At 32.4% G+C, this 20,408-nt stretch overlaps 5 protein-coding genes and 1 long non-coding RNA gene across 11 annotated transcripts; 4 read left to right on the top strand and 2 right to left on the bottom strand.

Annotated features, from left to right (window-relative positions):
- Positions 1–154: 154 nt before the first annotated feature.
- On the top strand, positions 155–1,421 carry LOC123711613. Its single transcript, XR_006753983.1, has 3 exons — positions 155–315; positions 396–465; positions 1,350–1,421. It is a non-coding gene; the product is annotated as an uncharacterized LOC123711613 (long non-coding RNA).
- Positions 1,422–1,687: 266 nt separating this feature from the next.
- On the top strand, positions 1,688–2,576 carry LOC123711612. Its single transcript, XM_045664236.1, has 3 exons — positions 1,688–1,897; positions 2,018–2,217; positions 2,483–2,576. The coding sequence occupies exons 1-3, from the start codon at positions 1,787–1,789 to the stop codon at positions 2,568–2,570; spliced, it is 399 nt and encodes a 132-aa protein (XP_045520192.1). The 5' UTR covers positions 1,688–1,786; the 3' UTR covers positions 2,571–2,576.
- Positions 2,577–2,797: 221 nt separating this feature from the next.
- On the bottom strand, positions 2,798–7,512 carry LOC123711607 (dnaJ homolog subfamily C member 7). 2 transcript variants are annotated; one of them, XM_045664228.1, is made up of 8 exons: positions 7,274–7,512; positions 6,723–6,973; positions 6,404–6,602; positions 5,946–6,084; positions 5,412–5,529; positions 4,669–5,086; positions 3,837–4,015; positions 2,798–3,607 (listed from the first exon to the last, which is right to left on the bottom strand). In XM_045664228.1, exons 1-8 carry the CDS (start codon positions 7,339–7,341, stop codon positions 3,495–3,497), a joined length of 1,485 nt encoding a protein of 494 aa, XP_045520184.1. In that variant the 5' UTR covers positions 7,342–7,512; the 3' UTR covers positions 2,798–3,494. The 2 variants fall into 2 exon arrangements, with proteins under 2 accessions (XP_045520184.1, XP_045520185.1); XM_045664229.1 differs by lacking the exon at positions 7,274–7,512 and having other exon boundaries at positions 6,723–6,996.
- A 2,319-nt stretch (positions 7,513–9,831) lies between these two features.
- Positions 9,832–12,848, top strand: LOC123711794 (dolichyldiphosphatase 1-like). The gene is made up of 5 exons (XM_045664587.1): positions 9,832–10,056; positions 10,130–10,230; positions 10,362–10,540; positions 10,782–11,009; positions 11,291–12,848. The coding sequence occupies exons 1-5, from the start codon at positions 9,987–9,989 to the stop codon at positions 11,421–11,423; spliced, it is 711 nt and encodes a 236-aa protein (XP_045520543.1). The 5' UTR covers positions 9,832–9,986; the 3' UTR covers positions 11,424–12,848.
- Positions 12,835–15,833, bottom strand: LOC123711796 (protein Dr1). Of its 4 annotated transcripts, none has more exons than XM_045664592.1 (8): positions 15,678–15,833; positions 15,316–15,583; positions 15,078–15,241; positions 14,435–14,971; positions 14,015–14,155; positions 13,619–13,813; positions 13,375–13,459; positions 12,835–12,923 (listed from the first exon to the last, which is right to left on the bottom strand). In XM_045664592.1, exons 2-4 carry the CDS (start codon positions 15,554–15,556, stop codon positions 14,828–14,830), a joined length of 549 nt encoding a protein of 182 aa, XP_045520548.1. In that variant the 5' UTR covers positions 15,557–15,583; positions 15,678–15,833; the 3' UTR covers positions 12,835–12,923; positions 13,375–13,459; positions 13,619–13,813; positions 14,015–14,155; positions 14,435–14,827. The 4 variants fall into 4 exon arrangements, with proteins under 4 accessions (XP_045520548.1, XP_045520550.1, XP_045520549.1 ...); XM_045664594.1 differs by having other exon boundaries at positions 13,619–13,749; XM_045664593.1 differs by lacking the exon at positions 14,015–14,155.
- Positions 15,834–16,013: 180 nt separating this feature from the next.
- On the top strand, positions 16,014–17,603 carry LOC123711795 (coiled-coil domain-containing protein 25). Of its 2 annotated transcripts, none has more exons than XM_045664589.1 (4): positions 16,014–16,266; positions 16,340–16,431; positions 16,490–16,645; positions 16,965–17,603. In XM_045664589.1, the coding sequence occupies exons 1-4, from the start codon at positions 16,194–16,196 to the stop codon at positions 17,274–17,276; spliced, it is 633 nt and encodes a 210-aa protein (XP_045520545.1). In that variant the 5' UTR covers positions 16,014–16,193; the 3' UTR covers positions 17,277–17,603. The 2 variants fall into 2 exon arrangements, with proteins under 2 accessions (XP_045520545.1, XP_045520546.1); XM_045664590.1 differs by having other exon boundaries at positions 16,015–16,266; positions 16,499–16,645; positions 16,965–17,601.
- The last annotated feature ends 2,805 nt before the right edge of the window (positions 17,604–20,408 follow it).

The raw sequence follows: 20,408 nt of genomic DNA, 5'->3' as shown, positions 1-20,408 counted from the left end.
GAATGTCAGCATAATGTTTGCCTTTGACTCGCTGCTTTTCAAGGAGCCCGCTTTATTACTCATAGTTATAGTTACTATAGTCTATGGGTTTTTAATTTGAAACATTTGGCATCTCTGTCAGGCGTCAATTGTCAAATGCCTTCAATTGAAATTCTGAGTTAACAAGAGTAAAATAATTTAGATTTCTTTCATTCACGACATCGCACCCGAGTACTCACATTTTTCTATCCGTGAATATTTATTTAATCCCAAGAACTGTACTCAGTTTATAAATAAGAGCTTCTTATATTTTAACCAAGTAATATGAGAGCCAAGGTATTTATTTATTCCTCAAAGTATATTACCTTACTTTCTGCTCGAAACGGTGCTAGCTAAACTTGTGCTTTTTCTTTCAGTGGCGTAAGAAGCGTATGCGGAGGCTAAAGCGTAAACGTAGGAAGATGCGTGCGAGGTCTAAATAAACAGGTGAGCCGGTTATTTTTTGGTTTATATATAGTAGTTTCAAAGTAAAATTCACAAACGTGCTCAAGCGTGAGGTTTATTATGTTCCAGTAGTGCCTGCATCTTATTGTTTAAAACAATACAAATAAACGTGTAATGTGGATAACCTCAAAATATTAGTGCAGTATACCTTAAAATAGATTTCTTATAGTTACAATATCTTGGATCCTAATGGTTTTATTAATTGGTAATGTCAAACCATATCGATATAGGGCTAGTTAATTTTGTACCTGTATTATATTTAGAAAAACACTAAGAATAATAGTATAACTATATAAAAGTTCTTTATTTTATATAGAACAATAGATGCATTTACTAGTTTCAAGGTCCCATTAGCATTTGTTGTCATGAGTAATAGGATCAGTTTCTTTTTATTTTAACTTGTGATACTGATTGTAGTTGTTTGCCATGTGGTTATTTGCATTATGCACATGATAAATTTTACCTGTATTGACTTTATTAAATCACTGTAATCCTCCAAGGCAGTTATTTTTCTTTTTATAAGAATAATGCAAAGAATTGGGGGAGATATTATTTATTTTTATCCACCCTTGCAATTATTGTTTATTGTAAGGACTAAAATGAAATTACAATTATAATACTACTAAATGTCTTATCATGTAAAAAATGGTCTTAATTTTATTAAAGATATTGTGACATATATACATACTTTTCCAGCTTGAAACTGAACCAATGCTGAAAGGTTGACTAAAATGAAAATATGTAATTCCTAAATTACATATTCAATTTAAATTATTTACATCAAACAATTAGCATTCTGAAGTAAACTACATACATGTTGTAGTAATTTTGTGGATAATTCATTTAATAAACCTTTTTATTTCCAGGTACATCTCGTGAGGCAGAGGTTTATTCTTCAAACTTGCATTTGTATCAAATAAAAATTTAAAAATCCCTAATAGTGTTTCATTTTTATATTTAAATATTAAAATCCGGCAACACTATATGTATAGGTATATTGGTAATTATGGAAGAACAGTGTAATTATTGTGTGATTTAATTCAATATAAGAATTTGGCACAGTACAATCTACTTCAACCTTAGGCCAATTGGGATAATTCTTATTACGTTTTAAGTTCTATAGTTCTCGGAAACGGTAAATTTGCTTTTAAATAAATAATACTATAGAAAAAAAATCAACTGGCTAGTTACAAAAATTCATATAACTTTCAAATCATTCGTGACAGTACAGTGGCAACCTCATTGATCAATCTATTTTTATAGAAGTTTTTAATTTACCTATTTATTTGAAAAGCTGTTCAAAATGGGTCGCATGGCTGGAATTAAATGGGAAAAGGCAATGCAATGTCGACCGGTTCATAACATTATATCATCAGATTTTCCTAAATATAACCCGCAACCATGGAAATTCATGGTACCAAATTTATATACCATAATAGACGATCTTTTTCAAATTCTTGCTAAAACTTTATAATATTGGGCCACATGCCTTGCCCTGCTAACATAAGCAGGATTTAAAAGTTCATTTTTATAGGAAGGTCCGTCACGTATTCCATGGTTATTATCGTACGAATATCAGCGAATGTGGGTGGAAGAAAGAGAAGCATGGAAAAAGAGAATGTATCCTGAAAACACTACTGTAAACGTAGATATTGTCAAACGTTATGTTTTAACATTTAAATCGAATCATCAGCCACCAAAACCTGAAGAGAAAAAGCCATTTAAAATGAAAAAGTAAGCGAAGGAGAACGATACTTGGTATTTCGCAATGTTTTTCGACCACTCTTTATTTTTTATGGCACCGTAAATAAAACCTAACATTAACATTCTTTCTAACTTAAACATAAATGCCCTTCCATTTGGAAACTTAAAATTCAACTTTCTAAAATATTTTTTAAGGTATACTATAAATATATATATTTTATACTATATTTGAAACCTGTGTGATGTTAGCAAGCTCTGAGCTTTCTTATGTGAACTAGTATCACTGTTATTTCAGATTTGAGGGCATTGGGAGCCGTACGACCTCAAAACGACCGGCCAAGGACAAAGCCATGAATTTCAATAAAAATAAAGAAAAAAGCTAAACTGAATATGCTATTTCTTCTTCAAAGCTATATATTTCTATGCCTGCCCCTGTCATGAAAAATGTAACAGTAAAGTTCAAGATCTTAACATTAAACAACATTTCTTTCTATTTTCTAAATCAAGACTAATCTTTTGTGAAACATAGGAAAAACGAGAAAATGTTTTTTTTTTGTAAACAATGTTAAATGCTTTTAAAATTAAAACAATTATTTAGGGATAATATGTATATTAATGAAAGTTTACAAATTATAACTGTCGTTTTTAAATCCTAACTAAAAATTAAACTAATCGATCCCATTGGTTGGTTACTATTGTGTTCTTCAAATTGGTAATTTTTTTTAAAGATATCATTAATGTTAAATGAATTCAATCTTAAAGTTATTTAAAATTTTATCCCATTTCCCTGGTTTTATCACTATTTAATTTCCTAATATGGTGCCCAGACGAAATATGAAAACACTACAGATGATGGCAGTCGAGAAAAACAATATCACATAATCAGTCCATTTCTAATAAAAATAGCTTAATATTTAGAGAAGTTTCAGTGCCAATTTAATCTGGTCCTAATTTTTTTATCATTCATTTAAAATATAATCTATAATAAGAGATTGAAGTGTCATTGAAAACATGAAAACATGAAAACATCTGATTTATTATGAAATATTCCTTAATAATGTAAGTAGGATATATATAAATCATATTTTATGGTGATTAGAATAAGATGATCAGATGCAAAAGTTTGCACTTTAAACTTTTCTATAAATTATTGCCATAGATAGTACTTCTTCAATCTATGTGATAATGTTAACAAGGTTTTAATGAATTTCTTCATCTATACTAATTTAAAACATTCTAAGATGACTATTTTTTGAGTTTTAAAGTAATATTTGCCGATTATATTGCAATGAAAGGAATGCTATAATTTAACCAAACTGGAAACTGAATCCATGTCCAGGGAAGCCTCCGTGAGAAAAATTGAATTGGGGATCCACTCCACCGCGGAAGAACGTCTGGTACACAACATTTGGGTCAAGATCTGAAACGATTTGATTTTATAAGCATTGACATACGGGAGTCGCATTTAGTACCAACCTCGACTGCAAGTTCGAGAGTAGTATTGTGTAATAATGAAATACTTTGTATATATTTATAAAGCTTTCGTCTGATGCTTTTGCTAAAAATATATCTGCCCCATGCTCCTTTACAGGTTTTTTCACTTCCTTCACATAGAAGTCTATGGGTTATAGGAATTGTAAGTAATATACCTCCAACTCCTGATCCATCGTCATCCAAATCCTGTCCATGGTCATATCTGGCTCGTTTCTTCGGGTCACTTAGTACGCCATAAGCCTCGCCCACTTCTTTGAATCTCTTTTCCTGTTCACGGCGTTCATTGTCCGATGCGTTCGCGTGTCTGTCTGGATGGTGGACTAAGGCACGTTTCCTAATAATTTTAAAATAATGATTTCAGATGACACTATTTAGCTTCTATGTTAATATGGGATATAACAAAGCAATTAGTTCGTACTTAAACTTGGTGGATGTCTGTATGATAAACCACACCAACTGCTTTTATTTTAAAAGGGTAGTTCAGTTGTAACAGATTTATTAATTTATTTATTGAAATACATACACAAATATTGAAAAAAAAAGTATGTATATTAAACACGTAACATACTCAATATCACTAGATACTGTGAATTAATTAACTACTACTGGAACAAATTTGAATTGTTCACCATTAGAATGCTACATTATCCCTGAGTAATAAAGGCTGTTTCATTTACAAAATTAAAAATTAAGACTAGATATAGCTAATATGTCATTTAATAGTTATACTAGTTAGTTCTTTTTTATAAATACAAAAAATCCACAGGAGTACAAAGGATGCACTATATATAAGTTTCACTCATCAATGTTAACAAACCATTATTTTTATAAATTATATACTGAAACCACAATTGTGATAAACACTATGGAAATATTGTTCCAGTAGGAAATATGTTTTATCTTATCCAATTAAATTATGCCTGGAATAATAAATTTTAATATAAAACCTTATATCAAGTGTATATTTTGTTTTTTAGCTTTACTTACCTGTACGCCTTTTTAATATCATCATCAGATGCCGTCTTTTCAATGCCAAGAATTTTGTAATAGTCCTTGCGTTTTGACTTTTTAAGAGCAATCTTTGCTTCATGCAACAACTGTTTGTTCTCCTTGGTTTTATCGATTTTGTACAATCTTTCATAATCTTTGACTGCTTCCTCAAATTCTCCAAGCTCCGTGTAACATTTAGCGCGACGTAATAAGGCTTTTACATAGTTTTCATCTAATTCGAGAGCTGCTGTGCAAGCATCTGCAGCTTCCCTTGTCTGGTTAAGTTTGGCACACACTGTCGCCTTGTTAAAGTAAAGTTTAGCATTAACTTTGCGATTGTTTTTGTCAATAGTGAGAGCTTCGTTATATAAATGTAATGCTTGCGGCCATTGACCCATTTTGAATGCTTCATTTCCTGAAATATAAATATGTCCTATTATAACATGTTTACTGAATGACTATGGGTGAAGCTGGAATACTTTCTTTACTGGTAATGATAAAATTATTAATATTTAAGAGTCACTGGTCTATTTAAAAATTTTCTCACAATTTAATTATATTGCATTGCATATTTTGAGAAATAAATATATATAAAACATATTTTACTTCACCCCTACCTACCTTAGTGATATTTCATCAATTATGAACAAATTAAATTGTGTTATAATACAGTAATTATACATGTTGGGCAGTAAAACTAAAAAAGTACTAATTCTAAGGCAAACTATAATAATTATTACCTTCTTCTTTCTTTTGTTTTAAGAGCTTTGCTTTTTTGTAGGTTTCAATTGCCTTTCTGTGATCAGGGGCTAGTCTCAGTACTTGTTGGAAATGTTTGAATGCTTGTTCGTCCTTATCCTATAATATTAAGTTATAATATGAATCCCTCAAAGTTTTAAATACAATATGCACATTAATTAAATAAATTAACAGTACAGTTAGTAATACTTAATAACAACAGTTTTATTTATGAAATTACTTAAAAGTTTTGGAGAGAGGTAACTGGCAATGAACAAAAACAGTGGGTGATGAAATTTATGAGCCTGTGATAACCCCTGGGTTCTATACTCTGCCAACTCAACCATGGAGGAGGTAATTTATAGGCTATATTGTGCCAGTCTTCGTAAATACATTGCTATTAGGTCAACAGTTTGAGTTTGCCACATCCAAATTAACGAAGTATTGATAGCCTCAGGCTAAGGTCTGGAAAAATCTCACTGTAGAATCTATCTATTGCATATCATAGATTCTATTTAATAAAACAAAGTTCATACCTCAAAGTAAAGGCACAGTCCACGAACATAAATGGCTTCTGTATCAAAACTATCAAACCTCAAGGAATCATTTGCAATTTCTTGAGCTTCTTGACATCTGCCAAGCATTGCTAAGCACTCTGCTTTTATAAGTTTTGCTCTGAAACATAATGTAATTAAAAAACTATCTTTAGAGAATTTATAGCTATTTATGCAGTGGCATCATAAAACATTTGCTTTGATAGATTTCTGACACCAAACATATGGCAACATGAATTATTATAGTGGGATGTTGGTTTATTGATATAGAGGTAAGATAGAGGCATTAAGCATAAGTGAATTCAAAGTTCTGGTACCATCTTTTAATGTTAACGGGTACTACAAAACATATTATTAATATTTGTTGTAAATAGGATCAAGATCAAGTAATATTCTCATTATTTTTTATTATGTTGGTATGTAAAATATGAAGTTCAAACCTAGAACTAGATGGACTATATTCAAGGCAGCGGTCCATACAGAACACAACGCGTCTGTGATCATTAGCTTCCATAGCATTTTGGGCATCTTCATGTAATCTTCGAAGTGATTCAAGAGCACGTTTCTCATTTAAAGCACACTCAGCACCACCCAATTCAGTAGCATGGGTTATAGCTTGTTCTGCACCTGATAAATCACCTGGAAATAATATTTATAGAAATTTATTTATAACCTTTTAAAATTAAAATTTACGTATAACTTTCATTATATACATATAATTGAAAATATATACACGATTAAAAGTATATAATTACTAACCTAATGCAATACAACACTTTGCCATTCTGATATACCCTTTTGTGAATGTAGCATCAAGTGCAACTGCTTTCTGAGCATCTTCTACAGCTTTCTTATACATGCCAAGCATCATGTAACAAGCTGATCTGTTTCCATAGTATGCAGCATTGTCTGGGCACAGCTTTATAGACTCTTCATACATAGCTAGAGCTCCTTTGTAATTTTTGAATTTGTATAAATGGTTTCCGCTTTCTTTTTTTTCTTCTGCCAACCTGAATAATATAATATACAGCATGAATCATATTAATAAGACATTTATTATGCGCAACGCATATTTTGTTTCGTCATGATTTCTGAAAGAGTGAAGATAACTATGAATCGTTTAAAGGGAAAATAGGTATAAATTGTATGAAAAGGTATACAAAACAAGTAGGTCAAATGTCAAGGCCCTTTAAATTCATACCCACATGTTCACCCACATCTCAACCACACTTAAAAAATTATAAAATGTTATAACAAATAGGATTTTCAAAAGACGAAAATCTAAAGTACTATGTAAGATACATTCTTACTTTTCAGGGCTTTTTGGCACTAAGTCATCTATTGTGAGATCCAAATCTGCAACCTCAGATGCTGCCATTTTTGTATATTTTACTTAAAATTACACTGCTTTACGGAAATAAAACACTTGCAAGTTATTTATTTGGCGACACAACACGGAACCATAAAAATACCAAAAAAAATCAAGAAAGTAATTTTTAATTTATCCACAGATATTGGCTTTTTAAACAGCACCCAGTGTTGCCCACTGCTTGCCAGCGGAGCTATCATATATAATAATCACAGATTAATTAGTTATATGTTTACTATAACTATCTGTGATTATGTATCTTTTGACCCGACTGTTGAATTGTTTTAGCAAGAACAATAATTTATGCACTTGAATTGTTTTTGGTTGCATAATTTATTTTTATTGATAAAGGATGATGTTAGCCAGAAAACGAAATAACAAGCAAGCATCAAATTATATATTTATCATTGTTTATTATTCTTTTGTGTAAACTGTAAATTGTGGCAAGATGTCTTGTGTAATTAGGTGGTGACAATCCCATACACTTTATAGAATACATTTTATAGAACTCAAAAAAACAAATATACAATAAAGTTAACTTTACAATAATTTTAATAAAATTTAAGTTCAAACGGGAAATCACTAAAGCAAAGTCAGAGCATATTGCCAGGTTTGGTGAAAAATTTACCCACTTCCCTTCGGTAACTCGAGCCTTCTGGCTTCTTGCCAAAGCTGTCCAAGGGAATTTTTGTCAGCCCTCTATTCCACTAGTGCATACGGAGGATAACTCACTGGCCAATACGGCAAAAGAGAAGGTTCTCCACTTGACGAACAACATTATTGCGGTGTGATACTAAGATACCTGAAGTTATTTTCCGGTAACATCCGTAAAGCTTTTTTTTTTGGTCGTCTATAAGTCGAGCGGGCCTGATGGCATCCCCTTAATTGTGCTCCTCAGTTGGCTCCGGTCCTAACGCGCCTCTTGCAGTACCTGTGTTTGCTCAGCATTGTTCCGAAGTGCTGGAAGACTGCTTCGATAAATCCAATCCCTAAAAAAGGCGATGTTCTGATCCATCCAACTATCGCCCAATAGCAATAACCTCCTTGTTCTCCAAAATAATGAAAACCATTATTAACGGCCAACTCTTGAGGTATCTAGAAGGCCACCACCTGATTAGCGATTCTCAGTACGGCTTTCGTCGTGGTCGCTCAGCTGGTGACCTCCTTGTATACATATATATCAATGATGTGTGACAACTTAGCAACATTCATTGCTATGCCGACGACAGCACTGGGGATACTATTTACATCGGACGAGCAGGCATTTCTCGGGCTATTGTCGATGAGTACCGGAACAAACTTGTGTCTGAAGTCGAAACTCTTCTACGTGGAACTGGGACTGGGAAGACTCAATTTAGTCCAATTTAAACCCAAAAATACACAAGTCTGCGCGATTTCCGCTAAAAATCTCCCTTTGTCGCTAATCCCCTCTTTGAAGGCACTTTCCTTAAAGCCTCAGCTACCATCGGAATACAGGGCGTTGAAATATCGAATAACGTTCAGTTTCGCGGTCATTTGGAAGGGAAGGGTAAATTAGCTTCTGAAAAGCTTGGTGTGCTCAGCAAGGCGAGACGGCTCTTCACTCCGGGCCACCGCTTGCAACTCTATAAAGCGCACATTCGGCCCCACATGGAATACTGTTCTTACCTCTGGGCGGGAGCTCCTCAGTATCAGCTCCTTCCATTTGACCGTATTCAACGAAAAGCGATTCGAATCGTCGACGACCAATCACTTTCCGTTATACTCGGTCCCTTGGCGTTTCGTAGAGATTTTGGGTCTCTCTGCATCTTCTACAGCATTTACCATGGGGAGTGTTCAGAAGAGTTGTTTGGTCTAATATTGAGCAGCATGCAGCTGAGTTTCATTTTTGGACGTCAAGGCAAAATACAAAATACCATCCGTATCATCTCGACGTTCGTCGTTCCACAACTGAGCGTTTTCTAAGATAGTTTTTGCCACGCACCACCACAATGTGGAAGGAGTTGCCCCCTGAAGTATTTCCGAATCAATTCGACTTCAAGAAAAGAGCGTACCAATGCTTGAAAGGCGTCAACGCACTTGCAAGCCTTCTGGCAATGTGAGTGACCATGGGCGGCTGTATCACTTAAAATCAGGTGAGCCTCCTATTACATAAAAAAAAAATCTAGATATTTTGTAAAAAAGTACAAACAAAGTTTTTGTACGACAAAAATAAGATATTTTATTTTCATCGATAAAAAGTGTCAGCTAGCTAATCGATACTAGCCCGGAAGAAAACTACCACCTACTTAAATTTAACACGAAAAACATCTTTTTCACTTTGACTTTATTACGTGTTAGGATGATGAAAGAAATAAAGGACTAACATTCCTTAGTTTGCTTTTTATTATTCTAAGAAATCACTTCAACGGTCAATCAATCCAAGATTGTAGTAGTAGATGGTAGATTATATCTGTGCCGTAAATCATCATCAGTCTTCCCGCGGTTGTATTCGATATTCTTTTTAATTAGTCTGTGGATAATATTAGAAATTATGATTTCTGAGTGATTCTGACTTCTAAGGTTAAGGTACATAAATACGCTAAATTTTTTGTAATTAGTATATTATTAAAAATGAAGTTTACTTTTCGAATAAGTGTTGTCAATAAATAGTAAATATACTTATCTTGAGAGCAATGGCTGAGTATGAAAAAAGCGATATTGAGTGGCAACCATTAGCCCTGACGTTGGTGGAGTATCCAAAAGGTAAATAGTCTGTATTTAAAGAATACTTTCAATATATGGAGAAAGTCTAATAAATGTTAAATTTTCGTTTCAGATGATTTGTGGGGAAAATTCTTTGCCATAACAAGTTTGGCACCATTTGGAATTGGATCAGGCTTCATTGCTTTGATTTTATTTAGAAGAGATCTTCACACTGTAAATATTTGTATTAATACGATATTATTATTTATATTATATGAAACTCAATATATAAAATCATACTATTTGGTCAGTAGTGTATGCTTTGTCATCCTTTTACCATATTGAATGATATATATTTCTTACAGATTGCATTCTTTATAGGAACTCTGCTGAATGAATTAATGAATATTATATTAAAACATATTTTTTGTGAGAAGCGACCTTTATCTAGAGGAAATTTATACAATGAGTATGGAATGCCATCCTCACATTCACAATTTATTTGGTTTTTTAGTTTCTATGTTTTATATTTCTTCATATTCAGGTATGTTTAAAAAGACCTAATTTTATTTAAAAGTGTAAATATACAGTAAATAGTTTTTATGTATATAGTATAAGTTAAATATATAAAAACATATCTTTAATAAACTTATTATATTTTAAAACTACATTTATAGCAATCTATAAAATTATTATTTAATCCCAATTTCATACTACTATTTTAGTATTAGTAGTGTATTCCATAATACATAAAATGTACCAACAAATTATGTTGGTTGTTTCAGATTACATCATATATACAATAACAATATACTGTCAATAGTGGGAAAGGTAATAATAATAGGCAGCTGTTTTATGTTATCTTTGATTGTCAGTATTGGAAGAGTGTACCTAGAGTATCATACATCTGGACAGGTGTTCTATGGTGGTATTGTTGGCTTTATAAATGCAACATTATGGTTTGGTGTTGTGCATAGAATTCTTACACCACTGTTCCCACAAGTTGCTAACTTGTAAGTATATTTATTTTACAAGCATAAATGTGTAGACTAAGTTTATCATATGTTGTGGTTTATTGATATTTATATTTCTACATGTGAAATTGTGTGAGTTTCCAGCTTTTTGTCCAATTAAGGATATGGTGAATGTTCTGGCCAAAATTCAATAAATGCCTGTGTCTTATCATACACTGTTCTTTAACAGCGTAGCATTAAGAATAACTTTACACTGAAAAATAATTATAATTATTGTATTAAAAGAAATGGTTTTAAATCAAAATCATTTTTTTTTACAGAAAAGTCTGTGAAATATTGATGATACGAGATACAACGCTTATTCCCAATGTTTTATTCTTTGAGTATACAAAATCCAGACATGAAGCGCGTACTCGGGGACGAAAGTTAGCTGCGTTAAAACCTGTTCGATGACGGTGCGCCTTCACTCGCGACAGTTCCATTTGTCGGAACAGAGGGCGCGCGTGACGATTACTTACCGCCTCAACTCTAGTACTTATCGGCGGTATACTTTTATATAAAACATATGAATAATTTACATATTTTTATACAGGTATTTTCGTACAGCAAAGTTTTAGGCATACTTAAGTACTATAAGTGAATTCATTTATTTTAATGTAATTTGGAGTATATGTTGATGATTATGTTCTTCCGACTCGTTATTTTTATGTCTTCCTTTAGATTTGTTATTTCTTAGTTTTTATTAGATCTATTAAAGGTGTATGAAGGCTAGCAAAACTTTGTTTAGATAATTAATATTAGAAAATAAGCTTGGTACAGTATAGTGTATAATTTTTACTTTTAATAATCCTTGACAATAAAAAATGTTTTTGGTATTACTATATTATATCCATATCACAAAAAAGTGTTAGAATAGTAAAATATTTGTTTGTAGTTTGTTTATTATTTAGTTTAAAACAGGATTTTATTAATATATGCCCAACAACATATTTTTCTTACAAAATGATGGTTGTATATAAAAATTAACATTATAATTATTAAGGCTTAAATGGATGCTTGTATTTTGTCATATGTATTATTAAGTTACAATGCTGCAATAAAAAGTTTAATAAATTTTTCAAACCCTATAATGGGTAGATATAATTTTGTAAATATTATTAATTAATATCAAGGGAATATAGTTGAATATTTTCCGCTTATATACAAATTGTTATAAAAAGTATGAAGACTACAAAATAGCGTAAAATCACTTGAATTTTATTTGCGATAACTCCTTACATATTTAAATTAAATAGAGTTAAGGACTAAACATTATCTAATTAAATTTTTTAATGTTAAATAAACATAATAATAGAGTAACAACTACATAAATAATGTGTTATTAGAACCTCCCAAGGTTTCTTGGATTATTATCATTAAAAGCAACTCTTCTGACAGCACAGCTTTCTATATGCAAAAAGATTTTTAGCAGTAGTTTTTATGTTATCCACTGAAAACATACATACTTTCACTTAAATACAAGAATCAGTCTCGGCACGTAATTTGATACGGCCATGGAGCTTAGATAGCTCCCATTTTCTAATCTTGATTTACTATTTTTATACAATAACTACCTACCTAAGGATTATTTAAATGAAAACTTTTCTAAAATAAAAATACAATTCAAAAACTGTTTCTGAGGACTTTCCTCCTCGAATAGCGCATGGTGAACAATGTATATAATTTTAGTATGTATATACTTAGATTATGTAGTAGTTTCCCTTTCTGTATATCTTTTATATATACTTACTCCGTTATATTTTATAAATATTTGTAATCACACGACTAGAATAATATATGTTTTTTTAAAGTTGTATGCAAAAAATTCAACCAAATAAATTTATTTATTTATATTTTTGCTACTTTTACTTAGTAATGAACATTTCGAGTGCAATTCGACATCCATAGGTTTACCTTGAAAAGAAGATTACCACATTAGTTAGTATGTACAAGTTCTCAAGTACGGGTGACATAGTACTCCATGTACTTTTTGACTGCGACGGCGACCACTGTATACACAGGATAGAAACCAAAATGAGCATTGCAAATAAAAGAAAAAATATCGAACACAAAGAAGATATCACTGATATAAAACTGAAACATCCACTGATACCCAATTCCAACTGAAGATTGCCAATAAATTTGATTGACTTGAAATTGAGGGACTTTGGATCACCAAAGCACGATTAAAGAAGTAGATCCAAAAACCATAGGTACCTAATAGATAACGAAAATGGTTAACCGAGGACTGCGAGAAAATAGTGGACGAATTATATTATATGTCACAAAAAAGGCTGCAAAGAGACAATTATCGATTATTTCTTTTACTGTCTTCAGAAAACTGTATACATAAAAATAAATTTACCTGCTGAGGATAGGCATTTGTTATTGACCGAGAAGTCACTGGAATCGGTAGAGTTACTGCATTCGGATAATTGTGCCAACCATTCCTGGAAGAATATATACTATCAAAAAATACTACTTGAAATACATTTGCTTAAGAAATTATTAATAAAAATCAAAATAAAGCTTTGCCAAAAACGTAATAAAATCTAGTCAAAAATCGAATTGGGAGAACAGAATATTAAAATCATCATTCCAGTTTCTACCTTTTCTGGTGGTAACAAGCGGCTGACTTTTTTCAGAAATTCAAAGTTTGCTTTGTGGCCAATAAGATGTTTGGTAACTTCTGTCGTGGATAGAGTTTTGTTAGCTATAGCTTCCAAGGTTCCCGCCGGTTCTTGTAATAAGTTCGGAAACATAAGAGTTAATGGCTGAATTGGAGATTCGTTTTCTGGTTGTGCCTTTAATTAAGTGAAAATATTGTAAGATATATTTTTTTCTATTAACAACACATAGGTAAATATTATTTTTTCTACAAAAAATTGAGAAAGCCTTCGGTGTTTTAAATCAAATACTAAATAACAATTCCGCATGGCCCCGATCAGGTGCTCCATTCTGCTAGGATCTTTAGGAGAGGGTAAAAATTCTATAACCCAACTCACAATGTCTTCTCCTGAAGCAGTGTTACAATTGGTTAAGTTTGTGTTATTTGAAGTTTTTAAATTGTCTATCCATTCGGAATCTTTAGCTACAAGAGCGCATCGCCGCGAATATTGTAACGAATCATCTAATATGTTAACATTCTGAAAATTATAAAAAATATCTCATCGGTTTTACCAACTAGCTGAAATTACTGAACTGGACTCAACTTATGTAAAGTTTTATTCTTTAGCGTCATCATCTAAACGATACATTCATTCAGTTGTAAAGCAATTAAGCCATAAATAGATAATTAACTTATATTAGGTATATAGTTTCTCCGTGGTTGGAACGTAAGGCCCCCTATGCTAAACAGACTCGAGGGGTATCAACCTAATTTAGTAGGTACATATCTTGAAAACTGTAACAAAAATTACATTTACCTCCAGTGATGCTCTTGAGTAGTTAGGGTGTTTTGGCTTTTTTGTTCTCTTTTTCTGTTGGTATTTACTGTTCATTTTAAAGATTGGGTAGGCTTACAAATATTATTGGAAATAATGTTTAGTGCAGGACATATTATCCCCAACACATTAAACACATATTAGAATTAAATATGTATTTCAATTTACTAAGTGAAATTAATCAAATTCATTTTTTGGGTAAATGACAACAGAAAGAATAAAGTAAGTAGAAATGTTAACTGGATTTTTTGTTTACTACAGATAATAAAATAATATTAAGTAGCAATTCTGTTTTTCTAACTATAGAAAATGAATTAGTTTATTTTCAAACAAATGTCATTTATTTCAATCAGTTTTTCTTAATGTCTAAGTCAGCTATGAGTAGTCATCATCTTCATCATCTTGCTTTGGAACCAATGGTGGTATATATGTTTGTGGAGCGCCTTCAGGCCCCACAAGGCCCTGTTGCTGCAATAATAGCCATTGCTGTTGTTCTTGCTTAGCTTGTTCTTCACGAGCCTATAAATATGATTATTACATGACACTAAATACTATATTCTTAAAGGATATTATTGCAATGGAACAAATTTTGTAACATTACTATAACTAGCTTATAACAATGCACCTTAGCAAAAAGTTCTTGTTGTTGTCTCAACAATTCTTCTTCAGGAATACCAAGATTTTCTAGCCTAGTACTCTGCCTTCTTCGTTTAGCGGCAACGGCTTTGCAATCTTTTAATACAGCTTCTGCTTCTACTGTGTAATCACTGAAACCTAGCTTGTCTAAGGCTGAAAATAAGACAATAATACTTTATTTTATCTCTTAGATGATAGATCTGAAAATTCTGCACAAAATAACTTACCAGTAAGTACATGTTCTGCATTTATTGTTTTTTTATTGCTTTGGTTACATACTTCATTCGCTTCAGAACTTATTAGATGAATGAATTCAGTGCAGCAGTTTAAAATTAATTCTCTTGATTCAAAAGCAACTCTTACTGAGGGGACTAGTTCCTTAATCATTTTGTTAATACTTGCTCTTGGCAGTGTTAGTTCATCTTCTTCAGATGGCGGTGGACAGAGTTCTCGTTCGGGGCTGCCCATAACTATTTATTTATTTTACATATACTCCTGTAACAATAAATAAAAGTAAGTGTAGAAACGTTCAATTTCATCATCCGTATTATTTAAACTTCAGTATCTAAAGCACTAGACAGCAAAGTACCTCTTCTTTATTTTTAATTATATACGATATGAGTTGTACATTTAAGATACAATTTTATAATAACTCATCCTCATTGTTATAAATAGTTAAATTATACATTAGAATAGAAAAAAACAGTGATGTTACAATATTTATAGTAGTTTTAAGCACCACAAATTATTTTTGAAATCTAATAAAAAATATTGACATATATTTCAAAACGACTGATTAGTCGACAGAAAGGTTATCACCATTACGCATTATCTATGGTTAGCAAGTGTCAACACTCTCTTTTCTAGTTTTGACTTATGACAGATGTTGTGAAGACTAGTATTGAGTTTTAGGTTTCTGAGTTTCTGACTTCTGTTTACATCTAAAGACTGATAAGTGATAACCAAAAGCAGACGATTTTTCTTGACGATTATCAAATTGTTATGAATTTTCAATTTGCATAGTTTTAATTTTTACTAAATTTCGTAACATTTGAATTTAGAAAGTTATTAGTATTGTTTTGTCGTTAAATGTATTTTTAGTAAAATGGTATTTTTTTTTACAAGTAACGTGGTATCGCCACAGGTTACTCTGTTTATGGGTGCCGACAAACATGAAAGTAATTTTAATAAATTTTATTTAGGTGAATAGAATTCACTATATATCGACTTGTAAGTAACATTTTATTTTAGATGAAGACTTGATTAAATGGGGTTGGCCAGAAGATGTTTGGTTTCATGTTGACAAAGTCTCATCAGCTCACGTGTATCTCAGGTTATCGGCGGTAAGAATTCCCGGAATTAATTATGTATTATAAATCATAAATTATGTATAATTGTGTGTTCTTTCAGGGTCAAACTATAGATGATATACCCAATTCCGTACTTGATGATGCATGTCAACTAGTTAAGGCTAACTCCATTATGGGCAATAAAATGAATGATATAGATATTGTGTACACAATGTGGTCAAATTTGAAGAAAACCCCTAGCATGGAGGTAAGATGTTAGGTTGTGAGGATCTTCTACCACATTTACTGTGGAAAGTGTTCAGAGTAGTTGTTTGGATTAATACCTTAAGCCAAGTTTCAACTTAGGACATAATCCCACTCTTGTGAGACTACCGGCTATATCCATGGGCATAACACTTAGCATCAGATGAGGCTCCAAACTATTTGTCATTCTATAAAGAAAATTAAAGTAAAATACATTTTTGATTTGAGAAACATTAAGAAAATATCCTAGTCTCAATTTTAATTAAATTATTTTATGCAATATGTAGTAATATTTCTATAAATCAAATCTTATTTTTATTTAGGTAGGCCAAGTTGCATTTCACAAAGATAAAGACGTCAGAAAAGTTAGAGTGGCTAAAAGATGTAATGATATAATTAATAGACTCAACAAGACTAAGAAAGAAGCATTTCCTGACCTTAGACAAGAAAGAGAAACAAGAGATAGATCAGAGAGGGAAGACAAAAAGAAAGTTTTGAGAGAAAAGAAAGAAAAGGAAAAAGAAGAAGAGAAGCGGAAGAAAGATGAAGCAGAGCTTAAAAGTTACTCTACATTAATGAAACCTGAAAATATGACAACAAATTATGATGGCAATGATTCTGATGACTTTATGTAGAACTTTCTTACTTCCTCTACCGATTCTTGATTTTAATAAATTATTGCTAACTGAAATAATTTCCTTCCTGTCTCAGTTCTTGAGCATCCTTTTTATGCAGTTTTGTGAGTGTGAATTATTTATAAGCTTTGTCATTCTGGAGATAGACGTTGAATGATGTAATTTAATTTAAAAAAGCAATACATTTTTGTATTCATAGAAATGAGGCTCATTTTGGGCAATTATATTTTAACCAACATATGTTTCATTTTATTTGCCCTATTTTTTAAAGAGATCCTCACAATTACTTTATCAATAGATGCTATTAAAGTTCAGGTGTAATTTTTTTGTTTTATTTGTTTGGTTCAATTCCCGAGTATGGTAGTGACGGAAAAAAATAAACAAGAACCGAATTAATGCAGTTTTGTTTTTTTGAGTATGCTGAATCTATTGTTTTCCATCCAGCTGGCATTTAAATTCTATTCTATAGGTAGGTATATGGTATAAGTCGTAATGTTGTTTAAAAGGCATATATATTAGGTCCTTACATATGAAATTAGCGTTTTGTCGTACGCCACTTTGACCTCAAATACCTCCTCTTTGGTTAGGAATTTCAAATTCAAATTTGTACAGCTATTTACTCATGTGCTTCGATGACCGTCATTCATTTGTTTTTCTTCTTTTTTTTCTGTTTGCGTCACTCATTTTACAAAATGGAAAACTTAAAGTATCGCATTATTTACGAGTACGAGTTCCGCCGTGGCACTAGTGCTGCGGAAACGACTCGAAGGGTGAATGATTTGTATGGCGGTCATGTTGCAAAAGAAAACACAGTTTTTGGTTCCAACGTTTTCGTTCTGGAAATTTTGACCTGAAGAACAAGCCCCGTGGACGGTCTGAGACCCAAGTTGAGTATAGTAAGTGAAGTATTGAAGACTATTGTGGAAGCGGATCCATCGCAAACCACGTCCGACTTAGCTGCAGGCTGCGGTCTTAGTGATGAAACTGTTTTAATTCACTTGAAGCAAATTGGAAAGATTAAAAAGCTTGAAAGGTGGGTACCTCACGAATTGACTGAAGCAAACGCGCGTCGACTGCTGCGTTACATTACTGACCCGGCACAATAATGAAGGTATTTTAAACCGAATCATTACCTGTGATGAAAAATGGATTCTTTACGATAATCGGAAGCGCTCAGCGCAATGGTTGGATCCTGGCCAGCCAGCCAAATCCAGCCCCAAGCGAAAATTAACCCCAAAAAAGTTACTTGTAAGCGTTTGGTGGACTAGTGCCGGTATTGTTCATTGCAGTTTCCTCAAATCTGGCCAGACTATTACGGCTGATGTCTATTGTCAGCAATTGCAAACCACGATGGAAAAGCTAGCGGCTAAACAACCTAGGTTGGTCAATCGCTCCACGCCACTGCTACTTCACGACAACGCTAGACCACACACTGCGCAACAGACGGCTACCAAATTAGAAAAGCTTCAATTGGAATGTCTAAGACATCCTCCGTACTCCCCGGACCTTGCTCCAACAGATTACCATTTTTTTCGAAATTTGGACAACTTCTTGCAAGGGAAAACATTTAACTCTGATGGGGCAGTCCAAATCGCCTTCACAGATTTTATTGATTCCCGTCCGACTGTTTTTTTTAGTAAAGGGATCAATGAACTACCTATGAGATGGCAAAAATGAATAGAAAACAATGGTTCATACTTTGATTAATTAAATATATTATATTCAAAAATATTCGACTTTTTGTTCCTCCCATACAAAACGCCAATTTCATATGTAAGGACCTAATATCATAAATAGCACATACAGCAGCAAATGTACCAAGCAAAGCAAAGCAAACCTGAAAAAAAATCAATACATATTTTTTTCTAAAATCCAATAATTGGCACCGATATTCTTTCCCCCATACAGAATTGCGTGAAAAAATCCTTACCTCAGAAATAACTGGAGAAACTTTAGCTGTGTTTATAAATTGGGATAATCATTAAAAGTAATTCCAATCGTATAAAAATTTCAACATACATATAGGTCAAACTGACATTCTTAGGGCTTAGGCACCATCTAATTCTTTAAATGCGAATCAGTATTGGAGACAATTCTGGAGCATATACGGCATACCGATAGGGCGTTGTTAGCGTCCAGATAGTTGCAAATCATTCATCAGTTTGATTGATTTTTGTCAGATATATATGACCCAGAATTTGAAGCCTGGATGGTAATCATATAAAAGTGGCATATAAAGAGAGAGACATCCAAACTTGTCACCATAAGAAATCAGAAAGAAATAAGAACCAAGAAATCTAGAAATCCATTATTACATATTGACATTCATTAGTACGCTAGTTACATGTCACCTACAAGTATTTATTGACAAAACACAATAAATACTTTATGTGTAACAGGCGCCTTAGGATAACGCACCGGCTCACACCTCCGCCGTCGCTGCGGCCAATGTTTTCTTTTTGTTTACAAATTTGAAAGTCACTCGCCGTGCAGAAATTTGAGTTGTATGAGGCGCTTATCGCCGCCACGACGCGACGGCCTTCTTTGCAGAAGACGGGTTAAATAAGTTAGAATATCACTGGGTCGAGTGTATCCAACTCAAAGGATAATATAGAAAAAAAAAACAGCACTATTTCAAGAAAAAAATCTATTTTTTGTAGGCTAAGTAGGTACTTATCGGACCATCCTCGTAGCTACTCGATGCTGTTCACGTTTAGTTTCTTATAAGACAATCTTATCCAATTTTCTAAATTCCTATTGGGTTAAATAAAAACAGTCACATTGAAATACTCGACCGTTTAATTATACTATTATATGCGCTTTGACTTTTTGATAACCGATAGATATTAATCTAACGATTAACCACGGCCGTCAAAAGGGTTAGAAAAAAAAGTTAATCGAGGGTGTCCAATAACGGTTAAACTTGGGCTGTGTTACAAAATGGGCGGTAGGTATAAACCTTTTTTACTGTTTAATGCAAAACTCACTTATAATCCACACTAATCTGTATATAACTATAGCATATATATGTTTAAATTATCTAATTACTATAACATAATTATAATAATATTGGAAATACTTTAATAATAATTAATCTTATGCCATAAATTCGAGTTCTTATCCTGCTCTCGT

The sequence above is a fragment of the Pieris brassicae genome, chromosome 7 (assembly GCF_905147105.1).
Source record: "Pieris brassicae chromosome 7, ilPieBrab1.1, whole genome shotgun sequence".
NCBI classification, from domain to species: domain Eukaryota; kingdom Metazoa; phylum Arthropoda; class Insecta; order Lepidoptera; family Pieridae; genus Pieris; species Pieris brassicae.
This window is presented reverse-complemented; position numbering and strand designations above follow the sequence as displayed.

Excerpts from the sequence above, each read along its gene's own strand:
- LOC123711612 (XM_045664236.1), top strand. The coding sequence starts at position 1,787 with ATGGGTCGCATGGCTGGAATTAAATGGGAAAAGGCAATGCAATGTCGA. Across the intron at positions 1,898-2,017 it reads CGCAACCATGGAAATTCATG|GAAGGTCCGTCACGTATTCC; the intron begins GTACCAAATTTA and ends TCATTTTTATAG. Across the intron at positions 2,218-2,482 it reads AAGCCATTTAAAATGAAAAA|ATTTGAGGGCATTGGGAGCC; the intron begins GTAAGCGAAGGA and ends CTGTTATTTCAG.
- LOC123711607 (XM_045664228.1), bottom strand. The coding sequence starts at position 7,341 with ATGGCAGCATCTGAGGTTGCAGATTTGGATCTCACAATAGATGACTTA. Across the intron at positions 6,603-6,722 it reads AAAGTGTTGTATTGCATTAG|GTGATTTATCAGGTGCAGAA; the intron begins GTTAGTAATTAT and ends TATTATTTCCAG. Across the intron at positions 5,530-5,945 it reads GACTGTGCCTTTACTTTGAG|GATAAGGACGAACAAGCATT; the intron begins GTATGAACTTTG and ends TTAATATTATAG.
- LOC123711794 (XM_045664587.1), top strand. The coding sequence starts at position 9,987 with ATGGCTGAGTATGAAAAAAGCGATATTGAGTGGCAACCATTAGCCCTG. Across the intron at positions 10,057-10,129 it reads GTTGGTGGAGTATCCAAAAG|ATGATTTGTGGGGAAAATTC; the intron begins GTAAATAGTCTG and ends TTTTCGTTTCAG. Across the intron at positions 11,010-11,290 it reads TTCCCACAAGTTGCTAACTT|AAAAGTCTGTGAAATATTGA; the intron begins GTAAGTATATTT and ends TTTTTTTTACAG.
- LOC123711796 (XM_045664591.1), bottom strand. The coding sequence starts at position 14,509 with ATGAACAGTAAATACCAACAGAAAAAGAGAACAAAAAAGCCAAAACAC. Across the intron at positions 13,814-14,014 it reads CTGCTTCAGGAGAAGACATT|GCACAACCAGAAAACGAATC; the intron begins GTGAGTTGGGTT and ends ACTTAATTAAAG. Across the intron at positions 13,460-13,618 it reads GCTTGTTACCACCAGAAAAG|GAATGGTTGGCACAATTATC; the intron begins GTAGAAACTGGA and ends ATATTCTTCCAG.
- LOC123711795 (XM_045664589.1), top strand. The coding sequence starts at position 16,194 with ATGGTATTTTTTTTTACAAGTAACGTGGTATCGCCACAGGTTACTCTG. Across the intron at positions 16,267-16,339 it reads GGGTGCCGACAAACATGAAA|ATGAAGACTTGATTAAATGG; the intron begins GTAATTTTAATA and ends ATTTTATTTTAG. Across the intron at positions 16,432-16,489 it reads TGTATCTCAGGTTATCGGCG|TTCTTTCAGGGTCAAACTAT; the intron begins GTAAGAATTCCC and ends TATAATTGTGTG.